A 15,975-nucleotide genomic window follows, 5' to 3' on the forward strand; every position below is an offset into this window, starting at 1 on the left:
GGCACGACCTGACGCTGCTCAGCGAGACGAGGCAGCAGTCAAAGGGCTGAGTCGAGGTTGAGTGCCATCCGCCGGCCGCCGAAATGCTGCACCGAGAGCACAGCAGCGGGCGATGGATGTTTGCCAGAGAGGGAGAGCAAGGCACCGGGCAGTGAGAGGGGACGGCGGTAGGGGGCAGCGAGAGCGGGGCAGTAGGATTGCGGGCAGCACAGTACGAGACCAGACCAGACCAGACCAGACCAGAATTCAGGACATCTCAGGGCAGGGCAGACAAGCCAGCCAGGGAGGGCTCCGATGCGGCGGGGGCATAAGGTACGTACATGCAGGTAGGCATTGGGCCATTTATGACGTGCGCGGGCGGTGCAATTTGCCTCGAGCCCAAGCCGTTTGAAACGAACGCGCTAGGCTTGCCGCTCAGAGAGCGTTTCCCCATTTCCGGCCCGCTCGCTCTCTCGCTCTCGCTCAGGCTCAGGCTCAGGCTCATGCTCATGCTTAGGCTCTGCATCTTCAGGGAGGGAGTCTGCAATCTCTGCGACACTGAAGCGATCCGCAGGGATCCCAGCTTTGCCCTTGTGCCAGTCCCGTCTTCCTTTAATCCATCCCCAACTCGTCTATCCCTTCGCCGCCGCCGCCGCCGCCGCCGCCGCCGGTCTTTTCATTCCCTCCCTCGGACTCGATCTTCAATCGCCAGCCAGCCAAAGTCGCCGCGCCCTCGCTACACCACACCGCACCACACCACACCACACCACCACCTCACCTCTCTCTCCTCACCGCGCCGCACCGCACCGTCATCGTCACCCTGCCTGCCTGCCTGCCTGCCTGTCTGCCTGCACCCTACCGACCCGTACGTCCCCGACCCCCCCCCCCCCCCCCCCCCCCCCCCCCCCCCCCCCCCCCTCCCCCCGGTTCCTCGCCTCAGCTTCATTGCCCGCACGTCGCGCGTGGAGAGCTCATGCACGCTTACCGCATCTGACCCAAGCTGCAGGCCCCAAAAACGCAAGCTCCCTCGCACTGGAGCACCACCCCGAATTCGACCCCCATCCGTATCCAGCTGACCTGCCGCATCACTGCCTGTTCGCGCTCGATGCGCATTTCTCAATATGCGGTAAACACGACAGCCCACACGCGCATTCACCACCGACTCGCAGACCAGCTGGCTCGGTCGCACGACCATCATCTTCTCCCTCTCTCTGCCAACCGCAAATCTTCTAATATCATGCTGGCCCGTCCCCAACGCCAGTAGGCCCTCTCATCGCCATCCCTCAGCATGATCTCCTCACCACTCCCCTCGCCCTACGATTCTCCAGACCACAATGGAGTCACCCGTCCCAAGTTGCCAACACCAAAGAACTCGTTCTATCGATTCACCTCCCATACTGGATACACCTTACCGCTCTCAATTCCTTCCTCCTCCTTCACGAGCTACCCTTCCTCGCGCAACTCGCCCACCTCGGCCCCTTCGCTCGTCGACACAAACTCGGCCCAGACCACTCCCGAGAGTCTCCAACCCGTGCGCTACCTTTCGTCCTTTCCGAGCGCCTCCTTCTCTCTTCCAGAGTCGGCCATGTCCCACTCGCCGCCGCCAACCTCTTCTCCAACCGCAATGGGCGAGGCCGTCGCCATTAGCAAGAGTCCAGGTCTGATACGCCGCATTTCGAGAGGCGCACATACTCGCCTCACCCGCCAACGCGGCAATGGCGCAAATACCAGGAGAGATCACAGCGCCGGGCCTGTCATCATGCGCCGGAGAAGCGACAGCAGGGTGGCCAACAATGACCCGCGGGAGACGTCGGGATGGGACGTCTCCGACTACGATCTCGACCCCGAGAATGAAGAGGCCATTGACGACCCAGTCGAGCCCACCATCTCCCACGAAAGCATTGTCAATGCGCTGGGCATCACTGCCGCGGGCCGGTCCAGTGGTGCGCCAGCGCCTGAGGGCGCTGTGGCTCCAATTCGCAATTCCATTCTCGAGGGCGGCACATTCCTCACCAAGGTCACCAAGAAGAAGAGGCACAACATGAAGTTTCGTCTCGACTTTGAGTCGGCCAAGGTGACTTGGGATCCTTCGCGGCCGTCAAAAACCTTTTACATTGACGATGTGCGCGAAATTCGCATCGGTGCGGAAGCGAAGAACTACCGCGAGGAGTTCCAGATTTCATCCGATGTTGAGGATCGCTGGTTCACCATCATCTACTCGGATGCCGACCAATCAAAGGGACGGTCCATAAAGACCATGCACCTGATTGCTCCCAACAACTTTTGCTTCCAGCTTTGGACGAGCACCTTGGAGACGGTCTCTAGGAGCAGAATAGAGATGATGGCAGGCCTCGCTGGCACTGGCGAAAAGACTGCACGAGCTCTCTGGAGAAGAAACTTTGACAAGCACTTCAAGGGTGTCGAACACACCGAAGACGACGAGAAGCTCGACTTTCCCAACACGGTCAAGCTTTGCAGGAGTCTGCAAATCAACAGCTCCGAGTCTGCCCTGAAGGCGCAGTTCGACAAGGCCGGCGAGCAGTCGGGATACCTCCGATTCAACCAATTCCTCGCCTTTGTTCGGCGACTGAAGGAGCGTCGCGAACTGAGACCCATCTACGACTCTACCAAAGGCATGGCCAACGAACTGGATATTAGCAGCTTCTTCAAATTCCTCCAGGAAAAGCAAGGTGTCGATGTCGCTGCCGATCTCGATTACTGGGTTAGCGTGTTTGAGAAGTTTGCGCGGAAATCTCGAGCAAACAGTTCGGCGTCTTCTCCTGGAGCCGAAGTCGCCGTTTCCACCATGACATTTCAAGGGTTTCAGGCATTCCTGACCTCCCCTGCAAACCATGTCCTGACTCCGGCGAGGACTGACTTGAGCCTCAATCGTCCTCTCAACGAGTACTTCATCTCCAGCTCGCACAACACTTACCTTCTCGGACGGCAAGTCGCCGGCCACTCCAGCACCGAGGCGTACATCATTGCTCTTCAGAAGGGATGCCGATGTATCGAAATCGACTGCTGGGATGGCAGCGACGGCCGCCCCATTGTCGTCCACGGCCGAACCCTCACCACTAGCGTTCTCTTCGCCGATTGCATATCGGTGATTCACAAGTACGCGTTCGTCTCCTCGCCCTACCCCCTGATCATCTCTCTCGAGGTGCATTGCAGCCCGGACCAGCAGACGGCCATGACCGAAATCATGAAGAACCAATTCGGCGACGCACTGCTTTTGGAGCCTCTTGACAAGTCCATGTCTCTCCCTTCTCCCGAAGATCTTAAACACCGCATTTTGATCAAGGTCAAGGCTTCAGAGGAGGAAGACAGGATTCACCCCAAGGACGATGCAAACTCTGCACGCAGTCGCGCACGCAGTCTTAGCTCCCCCTTCTCCAAGCCCATCAACATCGATAACAACATGATTCCGGAGTCGCCTGTCCTTTCAAGCCCGCCATCCATGACACCACCTGACCGTGCAAGCACCTTTTGGACCACTCCGAGGACGTCGGTCACGTCGACTGGCGTGAGCGTCCACAGCTCGGCAGACGACAGCGACAGCCCGCCAACAACCATTGCTGAGAAGAAGTCCAAAAGGAAGAAGACGAGCAAGATCATCAGAGTGCTTGGCGACCTCGGCGTTTACACTCGAGGCATCAAGTATTCGGACTTTCGGTTGCCAGAAGCCAAGACCTACAACCACATTTACTCGTTTGCCGAGCGTACCTTTGACAGTCTTTGCAACAAGGACTCAAACTGCAAGGAATTGCTCGAGGAGCATAATATGCGTTATCTCATGCGCGTATATCCTTCAGGTTACAGGATCAACTCTTCCAACTTTGACCCGATCAAGTTTTGGCGACGCGGAGTGCAGATGGCCGCATTGAATTGGCAGACATATGACCTGGGCCAACAAATCAACGATGCCATGTTCGCTGCAGGTCTCGACAGAACCGGCTACGTACTCAAGCCACAGGAGCTACGCGAACCGAGGAACCGGCAACCCAACGGGCATGACAAGTCGAAGCGTAAGCAGAAGAAGCTGGTCAAATTCTCGGTCGACATCATCTCGGCACAGCAACTGCCCCGCCCCAGTGGCATGCGTCCCGATGCTTCCATCAACCCGTACGTCGAATTCGAAATGTACAGTGCAAATGACAAGGCCCGGGGCGCGGCTATTGGTGAGGGCGGAATGGACGCGTCAGCGCGGAACGGTGTCTCGGGAATTGGGGTCCCACTTCGCAAACGTACCCAGATCATTGAGGGCAACGGCTACGACCCCAACTTCAATGCACCTCTCTCCATGACGCTCGAAACACGGTTCCCGGACTTGGTCTTTGTTCGGTGGACCGTCTGGAACTCGGCCGACGGCAAGATCATGAGCTCAAGCAACGTGCCGCTAGCGACGTTTACGGCCAAGCTTAGCAGCCTCGAGCAAGGCTATCGCCACATTCCCCTTTACAATGCGAACGGCGACCAGTACATGTTCTCGACGTTGTTTTGCAAGATCAAAAAGGAAGATCACGTCAGCATTGAACAAAACATGCAGCTGCCACACTACTATGCGAGCACTGCGAGCATCAAGGAGGTCGTTCCCACCCCTGCCAGCACATCCGAGCCTCCCAGCCCTCCTTTGGAAGCCGTTCGCACGGGCAAAGGCGACTTTTTCAAACGCGTCTTCTCCCGTACCCCGTCGGAGCGCAAGCGTAAAGACCGCGACTCGCGCGACGCCTTTGGAGACATGACAGGGTCCTTTAGCCGCAGCTCGACCATGGAATCCTCGACATCTTTCAAATGATCTTGGTGCATCGCCACGATCCCAGCATCATGACTACCACGACAGAAAAAAAAGTTCATTCTCCCTGTTGATACTCGATTGGGTTGGTCATTGGGGCATCGCATTATCGTTGTCAACGTCAACCGTCTCGACTTGGGGAACATCAGAAACGCATTGGAGAGGAAACACCACGGGGTCTCCGTTGAAACAACCGAGTACTTCGTTCGCATTACTTGAACCCCGCACGTAGCGACAGGGGCCCGTAACACCATTTTGTTTTGCGTCGTTGTAGTTCCCATTGTCACGTCAGAGAAAGAGACTTTTGAAAGAGACCCCGATTCGTTGCTACGTACATCACACTTTAGTTTCGATTATACCCCCAAGTTTTCTTCTTCCATGTTTTCTGGGTTCCTTGGAACGGCGCAAACACTCATCAGAAGGAGCGGTGGGGCATTGGCGTACACAACGTGTTATTTTATTTCATTCCCCTTGTGTTATAGATTTGGTGCCATCATGTACTCTTGGTGGTTTTTTTTTTTTTTTTTTTTTTTTTTTTTTTTTTTTGGGGTCTGTGGCCTCTCGAGCATCAGGACCAATGGTCCCTATCCTTTTTACACTGGCAAGAGCCTGGATAGCTGCCCACACCCACCCCTTTCTTTCGCTCAAGGTTGGCACACCGGCGCTGCTGCATCACAAAAGTCATTCTGTCGTTTCCAAAATATCATCACCAGGAGCTCTCCTGTCACGGCCGCACTGCATGATAAAAAAACAGCTTTTATCCCCATCCACACACCTCTCTCTACACAAGGCTGGATGGACTCCATTCGCTTCTTCATCAGACATTCGCTCAAGTCCCGGGAGGCCAAGCGCATATGGTTGCATTACTATGGAACGGGGTCCCTTTCAACCCTAAGTACAGCATTTCGGAATTGCGTGTTTATCTATCCTTTCCATCTCGATCAGTTCAGCCGCTTGACGGGGCATTGGGTGGAGCAACCGTTTCAATGTCCATTGGCATGGAAAGGCTTCCAACTGCTTTCGAATTTCTAGCACCTTTTTTCTTGGGTCTTTGTGCTCTTCTTGTCTTTCTTATACCCCCAGCCGCTGAGGTTGCTCTTACAGGGTAGTTGTCACGGCAGCAGTGGCAGCTTCACAAGGCTACTTGCTGCCACTGGGCAACGATGGGACAGGTCTGGACATTTTGGAACGAAACGAGTCCCTTGGGGGTTTTCGTCCCTTTTGTTTTTGTTTTTATCTCTTTTCTCTCTTCATATTCATACTTATTTCGGAATCCTGTTCCTTTTCTACTTTATCCAATCGATGTGTGTGTGTGTGTGTGTGTGTGTGTGTTTGTGTGTGTGTGTGCGACTTTCTCCATCCATGTTCAATTCATGTTGTGTCCACATCTTCGGTCTTTCATCTGCCGAGAGACAGTGACGTCATAGCTCAGGGTGGAGGAGATTTTTTTGATTTAGATGGGCCCTGTTTTGCCCTCGGCCATGTAAATTGCGACCTTGGAGATTAACAGGGAGGGCGGGGGCAGGCAGGCAAAGAACCTCACCTGTTTCTCGGCTGGTTCCTCGGCGGGAGGGGAGGGGATCGATTAGCAGGGGAAGGGGAAGGGGCATGATCATGATGATGATGGCCAGAGAGACAGACATGGACATGGACAAGGAAGCAAGCGAGACGGACGCGATTTTCCATGCGCGGCAATTGTGATTGGCGGCTGGACCGGCTACTAGGGATTGCTATCGCATAGGGAAGGCTTTTTTTCTTTTCACAGTAGGAAATCTCAGAGCAAATCGAAAGCTGTGTGTACAGCACGCATGCATTGCATCTCATCATCATCATAATCATCATCATTCTATCTCATCATCATTCAAGAAGTAGCTGATGGCCCCACACGCACACATGCCCACTCGGTTTGCAATGGTGCTGCTGATCTCTGGTTTCGCCTTTCGAACTAGGCAAGCGAGACAGACAGACAGAAAGACAACTTGGCCACCACCACCACCGGGCCTTACACAACCGAGCAAGGACGGTTCTTGCCCCTCCACATAACTGGTAGGTAACTGACCAAAACCCCCAACCTCCTCCCTCTCTTTCCCCCTCACTCTCCCCCTCCTCTTCTGCCCTACCATTAGTTGGAGCGCGAGCATCCCGCATCCATGCCCAAGAGAGACGATCTCTTGCGTGGGTGCGGTGTGAAGCCGTGACGTCGAACCGCGCATCTTGTCCTTCCTCGACCAACCACCACAACAACAACAACAACAACGACGACGTGTGAAAAACGGCGCGGCGCGGCGTAAGTGGTCAATCACTGGTCGGGGAGGGCGGACGGGCGTCACTGCCTAGGTACCTACTCTACTGGTCAACGCACACGGATCTGAAGACGACGATCTTCGCTTCTCCTTCTTTCTTCACGCCGCCGTGGCCGTGGGCAGCGCAGCATGTACATTGTAGTGGCGCAGATCAAATGGGGTGGGATGGGGTGGGGTGGTGGAGGTGCCGCCCTGTGCGATTCGCTCGCTGGGCTCGCTCGCTCGCGCCAATGTTGCCTCTCTCCTCTTGTCTCGTTCTCTGCTCGCCACCCACTCCTAGCACCGCCCACGCCCGACTATCTTACCTACCTTACCTACCTTGCTCTAGTACTCCTGTCTCCACAGCAGAGCGCGCGTCTACCTACCTAGGTGGTACCTTATCTGGTATTGACCATACACACCCGAGTCAATGCGGCCGGACGGACAGCCAAGAAGGAAGCTCGCCAAGGCGCCGCCGCGGCCATGAGGTGTCGCCTTACCCACCTCACCTACCTAGGTAACCTACCGGACGTCGGTGCTACTGCTGCACGATGATGTAGGTAAGGTAGGTAGGTATCTAGCGATGATGTACGTCTTTTTGCTGCCCGCCCTCACAGCCTCTGACTCTGCTTTCTTTCTTCCACGGCAGTTTTTGCGAGATGTGTAGGTGCGCTGGATTTTGATTATTATGATGATGATGATGATGGTAATGACGATGCCGCACAATGATAGGACCTAGGCATGTAGATCTGCTTGCCTGCCTGCCTGCCGCGCCTGCAGGACCTGAAACACGGCAAAAGCTACCAACGACAAAGCACTGCTGCTGCGTGCTGTGTTGTCACTCTCTCCACCTATTACTTAGTTGTTGTTGTTGTTTTCTTTTTTTTTTTTTTTTTTTTTTTTTGTTTTTGTTGTGCTTTGTCAGTAGTGAGACTTGTTGATGTTGTTGTTGTGGCGCAGCACAGGATGCACATACACCGGTCTTCTGCCAATGTTGTCCCAAGGCTTGACTTGTGATGCCTTCCAGCCAGTTGGTCGGTGCCCTGGACGGACTTGGTCTTGGTCTTGGTCTTGATGGCAATGCGATGCCATCTATCCGGGTGCGAGCGTGGCTTGTCTGGTTTGGCTGGCGCCTCGGCAGGTTGCCTCGTGGGGAGGACGTGGGAAGCTGCTGCTACTGCTGGTGGTTAGTTTCAGTACCTATCTCTGTCTGCACATATTGGTAGGTAGCTGTAGTCCAGTAGTAAAGAAGGGCGTGCAGGGCACGTAGACAGACACACAGCAACGGCTCAGGTTCGCATTGACCCAGAAGACCGCACTTCTCTCCAAATCGATGCATCAGACGAAACCTCGACGTTGTCGTACAGTACTTACAGCAACAACTACAATCTGCCCCTCCACACCCATCCCAGCCCGCTTACCACAACCAGCTAGCGCGGCCAAGGAGAGAGCCGAAGCCGAGCGCCACAACCGAGGACCTGAGGGAGCAGCATCCACCACCCCTCCCCCTCTCTTTCAACTGAACCCACCGACCACGGCCGTCGTCCTTCGTTCGGTGTGCCCATCTGATTGCAACCGTCGAGTGCGGAATGCGATCATCAACACTTCGCTTCTATTCTCTCGCATTCCTCGGTTCGGTTCTCTCGCTTCTCGCTGCCCCTCTCTCCTCAATGAAGGGACTGGGTCTGGCTGATTGCTGGAGTAAGCGCCGGACGAGACGGACGACACGAGACGAAACATGACAAGACGAGACTGTGCAGGGCAGTTGTCTCGATGCGTCGCGAGTGTGTGTGTGTTTGTGTGCCGCTATAAGCTGCTAGATAGGAGTGGATGGCTGGTTAGCGCTACGGTGAATTGTTCTGTGGCACATGTTTAATTTTGTTTTTGTTTCAATATTGCCCTTTCGTTATGCTCATTCATTCGCATTTCCGCCGTCTCTGGTTGCTCATCTCGTCTTCCTTCGCCCGTCGGTCACTCGGCCAGTTCAGTCGGTTCGCGGTATAGCACGAACCCGGGCGCTCTCGGGTTGCGGATGCGGCGTTCGCTGGCGTCGCTCGCTCGCTCGCGGCTGTTTGCGCTCGCGCGCGCTATCGCTGTCGTGCTGTCGTTGGTCCTCGGAGTCGGATTTGACTTTTTGATGGTGGCCTACCTACCTGCCTCCTCCTTGTTGCTTGTCGCGAGGAAGGTGAGCGGCAGAGCGGACAACAAAGGGCGCGACTGTGAGTCATTCTGGATACGAGCAACAGCAGCAACATCAACGGAAACAATAACATCAACAGCAATGGAGACGAGCCACTAGGAGGGCGCGACAGTTGGCTTCGCGTGACTGTGAGGCTTACGTTTTTGATGCTCGTCGTGCCACGTAAGGACACTTGTCACTCAAACTTTGCGACTTGCAGAGTCTCTTCTGGGTCAAACAAGAGAGCGACTGAGAGAAAGAAAAGGCTGCTTGGTGAAGACGGTGGCAGAGAGACCCAGCATACCCCGTCTCAATGCCACGGGCAGGAAACATGGTGCGAACATTTACTTTCGTTGTCTTGTGGAGTCTTGCCTGTTTTCTCTTCCATCATGTGTCTGCCCTCCAACCTCGTTCGTCTCTCCAATCTGCCACGCAATTCTTGACCAAGCCTCGGATTTAAAGACATCAGGAAAAAAGAAAGAAGCAGCCTGCAGCCTGACGTCAAGCTCCCCGTGTTTCCGTCGCGTCGTCGCTCGACCGAGCGCCCGACGACAGCGAAAGCTGACGTGACGGACTGCCCTGCCCGCCGCCCTTTGAGAATGCTAGAGCTGACGTTGGCAACGGGAAGACGGGGAAGGCGCTGGGCAGGAGCGGACTTTACGGAGCTCGGCGTCGGGGTCGGGGTCGGGGTCGGGGTCGGGCACGGGCAACGGGCTCCGGGTTTGCTTTTTCTTCTGGTCAGCTGACTGCCGTAGGTCATGTTGGGTAAGATGTTGGCCCAAGGGCACCGAATACCTTTCCAAGTGTAAGTCGCACAGCGTGGCTGGACGACTTCTCAAGAGCAGCAACAGCACTGCTTACTGTGTATTTCTTGCGGTTGTATGATGGTGTTGGAAACTGGTGGAGGCGACAGAGAAGAATTACCTTCCTCGGTCAGTATTCTAGTAGGGTCACAATGTCTCCTTTTCTTCAGTCTTTCTCGTACTTCCACGCGATTCGCTGCTTCGCCCAATCTGACTTGTGGTCACGTTTCGCTATCTTTCATCCTTCTTCCACCCAGTTCGTCGCGTCTCCTCTCTCGACGTCCAATCTTTCTCCTTCTCTTCGCCTCTGCTGAAAGATCGATCACTATGCCCCAGCTCTGCTGAGCGAATGCCGCATCGAATGGCGAGAACCGTCTACGTCTGCAAGGCTCTTTCTTCTAGACCTGTCTGCGTCCATCTGCTGTTTCTATTCGTCGCCCTCTTTCCAATCTATTCGCTTCGATTCTATTGACCTCCTCTTCTGTCCTGTCTCTACGTGAATGGACTTTGCAAGAACCGGCAGTGTATCTGGACAGGGAGGGTCAGATAGTCACTTCGTGGCTCTGGCATTCCACCGGATATTGCCCATGAAGTGGAAATGCAAAGCCCGATGCCCTCTGCTTCAGCTCATCACGTCATTCCCAAGGCTGCAGTCCAGTCGCCGGCGATGCAGAAGTACCTGCAGCGTGCCTGAAGAAAGCGGGCATATGCAAGGCCCCTTCCACCCATTGGCAATCGAGCGCACCACGTCGAGCCCGCCGTCGAGCTTCTTTCATCCTTCCACCATCTCTTTTACCCAATTCGTCCCTCGCTGTCCAATCTACTTGCTTCTTGACAGCATCGTCTTTTTGCCGCAAAGTTTGATCTCCATATCCTCGTTGTATGTGTCTGGATAAGGTGCTCCGCGCTGGACTGGATTGGATTAGGCTGGCGGCGATGGAGAGCATGTCATGTCGTCGAGATGCACTGCCCTGATGCAAAGCACGCTGCAGATGGATACGTGCCGACAGCTCGCCACAACGGGGGGCATGGCATGGAGATATGTGCGCAGCATTGCTATCCAACTCCAAGAAAAGCATGTCCTCTCCTGACACACTTCTCCAGTTCGAGTCTATGTCTTTTTTTGAACCACACCAACAACAGCAACGCCACCCAATTCGTCCGCCCCCATCCAATCCACTCGCGGATCCGGCATTTCGATCTCGCCGCCCTCTGTCGTCATGCCCCATCTTGCATACACGTACGATTGGGTAGGTGGCTAGCTAAGGCAAGGTAGGCAGCTACCTAGCTAGTTTGCAGCGTGCCTGAAAGACAATGCAAGGCCCTCCTCTCTCCTGCTCTTTCTCCAGTTCAGCCAGCCAGTCATACAGCCAGCCAGCCAGCCAGCCAGCAGGTCGGTAGCTTTCATGCGCAGTGGCTGTGCCAACACCAGCAGCAGCAACGACATGCTAGGAGCGACGACGATGGCGACACCGATGACGACACCGATGACGACAGGCTCCATCGCCAGAGCAATTCTTGCCACCGACCTCGAATCCGCGCACACCATCAAAACAAAACCCACATGATGGTATTTTGTCTTGGGGGAGCGCGCGCGCGCTTCCGCAAATCAGTATGCATGTGCGTAAGTCAGTGGGAAGTCAGTCAGGCAGTCGGCCCCGCTGCTGCTGCTGCTGCTGCTGCGGCGGCGCTGCAACTCACTCACTCACTCACTCACTCACTTACTTACACACTGCACTGCATTGCAGATGCACAGCCATACAGCCATACGTACCAAGCAGGCTACCTAGGTACACTGGTGCAACTTCAACGGGCATACACACGCAGAGAGAACCTCGCTGACACCTGTCAGGCGCTCAGCGGCTGTTCCTGGTGTCTCAGGTAGCCTAGCCCGTCTTGTTCTTTTTCTGTGCCTGCGCGTCGGCATTTACGCTCCCTGCTCATTCACCTGTTTTGATTTTGGCATTCTTTGAGCAGAAAGTAGGATGGGGGATGTTGGCAGCTGCGCCTTGCCTTGCCTTGCCTTTCTCTGCCTGTTCAACCTTCCGTCTATGCCCCAGGGTCCTCTGCACCGCGCCACAACTAATTCCACTGCCGCTGCGGCGACCCCACAATGAGGCAAAAGTTGGCATACCTTAAGTAGCCTCTCACTCACTCATGTATTCAAGGCAGGCAGACAGGCAACAATCATTGCCCTTTCTGCACATGGCACGCACCAACAAACACACTGGATGGAGAGAGTGACGCGACTTAAACTTTTCCGCTTTTTATAGCACGCACGCATACATTCGTCGACATGGCAGTCAATGAAGAATGTGGGGTACAGCCAGCCAGCCAGCCAGCCAGCCAGCCAGCCAGTAGCCACCAAGGTACAAAGTACCTTGCATGCATGCATGCGGGCAAATAAAAAGGGCCACTGGTATACTTTTTCTTCTTTTTGTTTTCCTTTCCGTATGCATGCAAGCAGTCGGCAAGACGGCAGTCGTGCAGTGCAGTGCACGTGGGAGGAGGGTAGGTAGGTAGTAAAAGGGCCGAGTTTGGAGCCTCTTTTGGCCTTGGGGGAGTAAGTGTGCTGCTGTTAGGTGGAGAGCGGGGTCAATGGTCTGAGGCAGAACGCTGTGGTACCATGAAGATTGGATAGGTAGGCAGCCAGAACGGGCAGTTTGTCGTCTGTTGGCAATGATGGCGGCTGGCTGGCTGGCTGGCTGACGGGCTGGCTAAACTATTGTTAGTGAAGCCAAGGTTGATGGCCAGCGCCTCGTCCATCTCCCACTCTCCTCTCCCTTTACTGCCGTGTGGCGACAGCCACCACGGCCACGGCACACTGCAAACAACGCAATGCCTTGTCCCGATTCCGGAGGGGCAACGAGAAGGCGAGCGCTGCGAGTAAGCCTAACGGCCAAAACAAGCAGACGACAGCATGGCTCAGCTGAGAGCCAGGAGGGCAGGCGTCTCCTAACGCCAACCACGAAGCTTTTTTTGCCCAGGACGCAGACAAGCAGGCAGGCAGGGCAACGAAGCCCGCGCGTTGTCAGTCAGTGATAGGAAGACGGACGGGTGGAAGTTGTTTCGAGCCACCGTGCCCATCCATCCTTTTTGCCTGCCCGAACGGGCGTCTTTCATTTTCTCTCCAGTGGGTTAGCTTCAAGCCGCTCGCTCCCTCCCTTTTCTGCCGCCGCCCGCCCGCCCGCCCGCCCGCTCCTCGACCTGGTCGAGTTGGGCTCTGAAGGCGCTGACAGGGGGCGACACGACACCACTGCGTGCGTGGGCTAGAGCACGGGCACTGAAGCGCCTCGCGGTTTCTTCGCCTTGGAATTTTTTTTTCCCCCCTGTCTGCGCTCATGACATATCGAACGCTGGGGACGCCGTCGTTAACACGTCTGCCATGGTCGAATGGGCGGCGTGGCGGGAGTTACGGCTGCTGCTGTGCGGGAGATTCGTGACGCTTTTCCCGCGAGCGTAGGTCGGATGCTGACGTTCAATTCCTTCATGTTCCTGGCCTTACAGCGGCGGGCGTCGGCTGCTGCCCCGACGTGCGTGTTCAATGTTGTCCGTCTTGCCGATGGACACGCTCCGCGAGAGCAGCACATTTGCTGGAACATGTTTTGATGCTGAGGCAGAATCGGGCACGGCATCTGGGCCAGAGCGATCGTAAACACTCGGGCGCCCATGATAGGTAAGAAACGCTCGGACATGGGCTTCTTCCAGCCCCGCGTGGGTTGGTCGAAACGGCTTCTCGTCATCATACAGACAAAGTCTCATTGACCTACATCCGAGGGCGGTGTGTGGGACTTTTCTTTCTTCTTCCCTAGCTGTCCGTCGGCGAGGGAACCGTCTCACGACCTGCCATCATTACCCCACGCTCGCGCTAAAACCGGACCAGCATGGCACCATGACACGCTTCGGTTCAGTCTCTAGCCGTTATGCCGCTAGAGCGAGCAGCTGGCTAGCAGGTGGCTTTTTTCTTTTTCCCTCGCGCCCAGATGGCTCCGCTACCCGAGCCAAGTGAGTTAGTTCGGTTCGGCTCACTTGCGATGGCCATCCCGATCCAGGTAATGCTTGCTGGGGGTTTCGTGTGGGTGTGGTGGTATCGCCATTCTTCCCGCCTCTTCTTCTGCTTTCTGCCTTTCCTTGCTGCCCTGGCTGGCTTCAAAACACTGCACGCTGCTGTTCCTCGCTCCCTGCCCTTGCTCGTTGCGCAGTCCTGCTCTGTCTGCAGCCGTGCTCGTCTGCTCCTTGCGCGCGCGTGCTGTTTCTCTTCTCCTTGTTGTGCATACACAGCCAGCCAACCAAAGCCGTCCGTCGCCAAACAAATTCTTGCCCGCTCGGCAGTGTACCGGCACAGTTACAGGGCTCAGCGCCGTCATGGCCGCAGATGGGGCAGCAGCTGCTGTCTCCCATTCGGCAATGGCTGCTGTATACCCCTCTCTTGCTGCGACTTGGTCCTCTAAGCCTCAGTCTACCGCAAGCGTTGTTGCTTTGCTACTGGCACAGCCACTTTTGGGCCACTGCCTCGCCTTGACTGTTTGGCTGCCGCCGTCTCCAGATCTACACTTCTTGCAGACGTCACGAATGCTGGCAGTGCCTTCTCAATTTGGCCTTTGCTTCAATGGCAATCCAATGATATGCCTTTGTGCTGAGCATTGACGGGTCGAGTGGTCTCCCGCGGAAGTCTCTCGCAACAACGACCATTCTCGGTGTACATGAGCGAGCATGGCCAGCAATGGTGCTTTGAGTAAACATGTTATGTGGCCTTGGATGAACAAAGCGTAGAGCATTCATCAGACCCTGCTTCTGCTTTGCGCCCAATTGTCAATTTTTGAAGTCCCTGTCTTTGTTGCTTCTCGCCCACTGCCCTTCATCGCTTTCTTCTTACGTCTTGCCAACGTGTTTTTGACTTTGCGCATACCGTTTCTTGGTTGTGCATAAGTACCCCTAGTCCTGGACCGCGTTGTTTACTATGCCGCAACAACAGCGCCGGGAACAGCTGGAAGTGTTTCCCGACCAAAGGTAGGCCCGCTGTTCAATTGGTTGAAATAGTTGATGCGAAGCAGATGCGAAGCGCGCTTCTGAGAGAGCAAAACACAAGTCGGAAAAGTAAGCCATTAGAAGCTAGTCAAAAGACCCCGGGGTGGCCAAAATATGCCGTGATGGTGTTGAAAGGACGTGGCGCATACTATGGGGCGGGAACACCCATGTTTACGAGCGCGTTGAGCGGGAGCGTCGTGAAAACTGGGCGTCGTGATTCGCCCATCCGCCACTGCGCGACGCGGTGGTGTGGTGGGAGTGTCCGCTCTCAGTGGAGACAGGACGCTTTTGGCGTGCTCTAATGTCCGGTAGGGAGTCATGTTTGCCCGACTAATCTGGCAATTTGGTCCACGATGGCCAGAATCTAGACTGTCCACGATGAGGTGGAGAGTTCTTGAGCCCTCCACCTTGTTCTTGGGAGTGTGGAGTCGAGCCACATAAAGGGCAAGGAGAGGAGCTTTTCTGGTGTTGACCTCCTCCACCACCAACACGGCGCGCGCATGCACCCACCAGAGATTGGCAGGTAGGTAGGTAGGTAGGTAGGTAGCTTGGTGGGTGTGTGGGTGTGGCAAGTGAGTTTGTCAGTCAGTCAGTGAGAACGTAGAGGTGCTCTGCTCGCCTTACCTCCTCCTTCCCTCTGCGGTACCGCTCAGGTACATACAACGCCATCGCGACATGGCCCACGAGTGCCCCACCACCACATCCATCTCTATCACCAACTGTTCGTCCCATCCACGCCCTTCCCTCCCCCACCACCACCAAGACAAAAGCCTCGCAGTCGCGTTGCGCCGCGCTCCGCTGCGCAGCGGCCGGCCCCAGCTCCGTCTACGCCCAGCTCGGGTCCGTCAATATCCGGACAGAGTGGCAGGCCGGCCAGCTGGCTGCAGCGAGACAAGACAAGACAGCAGC

General features: G+C 55.6%; 5 protein-coding genes across 5 annotated transcripts; 4 read left to right on the top strand and 1 right to left on the bottom strand.

Annotated features, from left to right (window-relative positions):
* The first annotated feature begins 786 nt into the window (after nt 1-786).
* On the top strand, nt 787-4,965 carry IWZ02DRAFT_293407 (uncharacterized protein). Its single transcript, XM_066763820.1, has 2 exons — nt 787-844; nt 986-4,965. The coding sequence occupies exon 2, from the start codon at nt 1,268-1,270 to the stop codon at nt 4,775-4,777; it is 3,510 nt and encodes a 1,169-aa protein (XP_066621657.1). The 5' UTR covers nt 787-844; nt 986-1,267; the 3' UTR covers nt 4,778-4,965.
* IWZ02DRAFT_293408 (uncharacterized protein) lies at nt 4,966-6,001 on the top strand. Its single transcript, XM_066763821.1, has one exon. The coding sequence runs from the start codon at nt 5,153-5,155 to the stop codon at nt 5,804-5,806; it is 654 nt and encodes a 217-aa protein (XP_066621658.1). The 5' UTR covers nt 4,966-5,152; the 3' UTR covers nt 5,807-6,001.
* Nucleotides 6,002-6,088: 87 nt separating this feature from the next.
* On the bottom strand, nt 6,089-6,597 carry IWZ02DRAFT_454191 (uncharacterized protein). The gene has a single exon (XM_066767706.1). The coding sequence runs from the start codon at nt 6,421-6,423 to the stop codon at nt 6,196-6,198; it is 228 nt and encodes a 75-aa protein (XP_066621659.1). The 5' UTR covers nt 6,424-6,597; the 3' UTR covers nt 6,089-6,195.
* Nucleotides 6,598-7,110: 513 nt separating this feature from the next.
* On the top strand, nt 7,111-7,744 carry IWZ02DRAFT_293411 (uncharacterized protein). Its single transcript, XM_066763822.1, has one exon. It carries the CDS (start codon nt 7,233-7,235, stop codon nt 7,575-7,577), a length of 345 nt encoding a protein of 114 aa, XP_066621660.1. The 5' UTR covers nt 7,111-7,232; the 3' UTR covers nt 7,578-7,744.
* A 6,159-nt stretch (nt 7,745-13,903) lies between these two features.
* Nucleotides 13,904-14,558, top strand: IWZ02DRAFT_293447 (uncharacterized protein). The gene has a single exon (XM_066763823.1). The coding sequence runs from the start codon at nt 14,022-14,024 to the stop codon at nt 14,487-14,489; it is 468 nt and encodes a 155-aa protein (XP_066621661.1). The 5' UTR covers nt 13,904-14,021; the 3' UTR covers nt 14,490-14,558.
* The last annotated feature ends 1,417 nt before the right edge of the window (nt 14,559-15,975 follow it).

This window comes from Phyllosticta citriasiana (assembly GCF_038021145.1).
Source record: "Phyllosticta citriasiana strain CBS 120426 chromosome Unknown IWZ02scaffold_8, whole genome shotgun sequence".
Lineage (NCBI taxonomy): Eukaryota > Fungi > Ascomycota > Dothideomycetes > Botryosphaeriales > Phyllostictaceae > Phyllosticta > Phyllosticta citriasiana.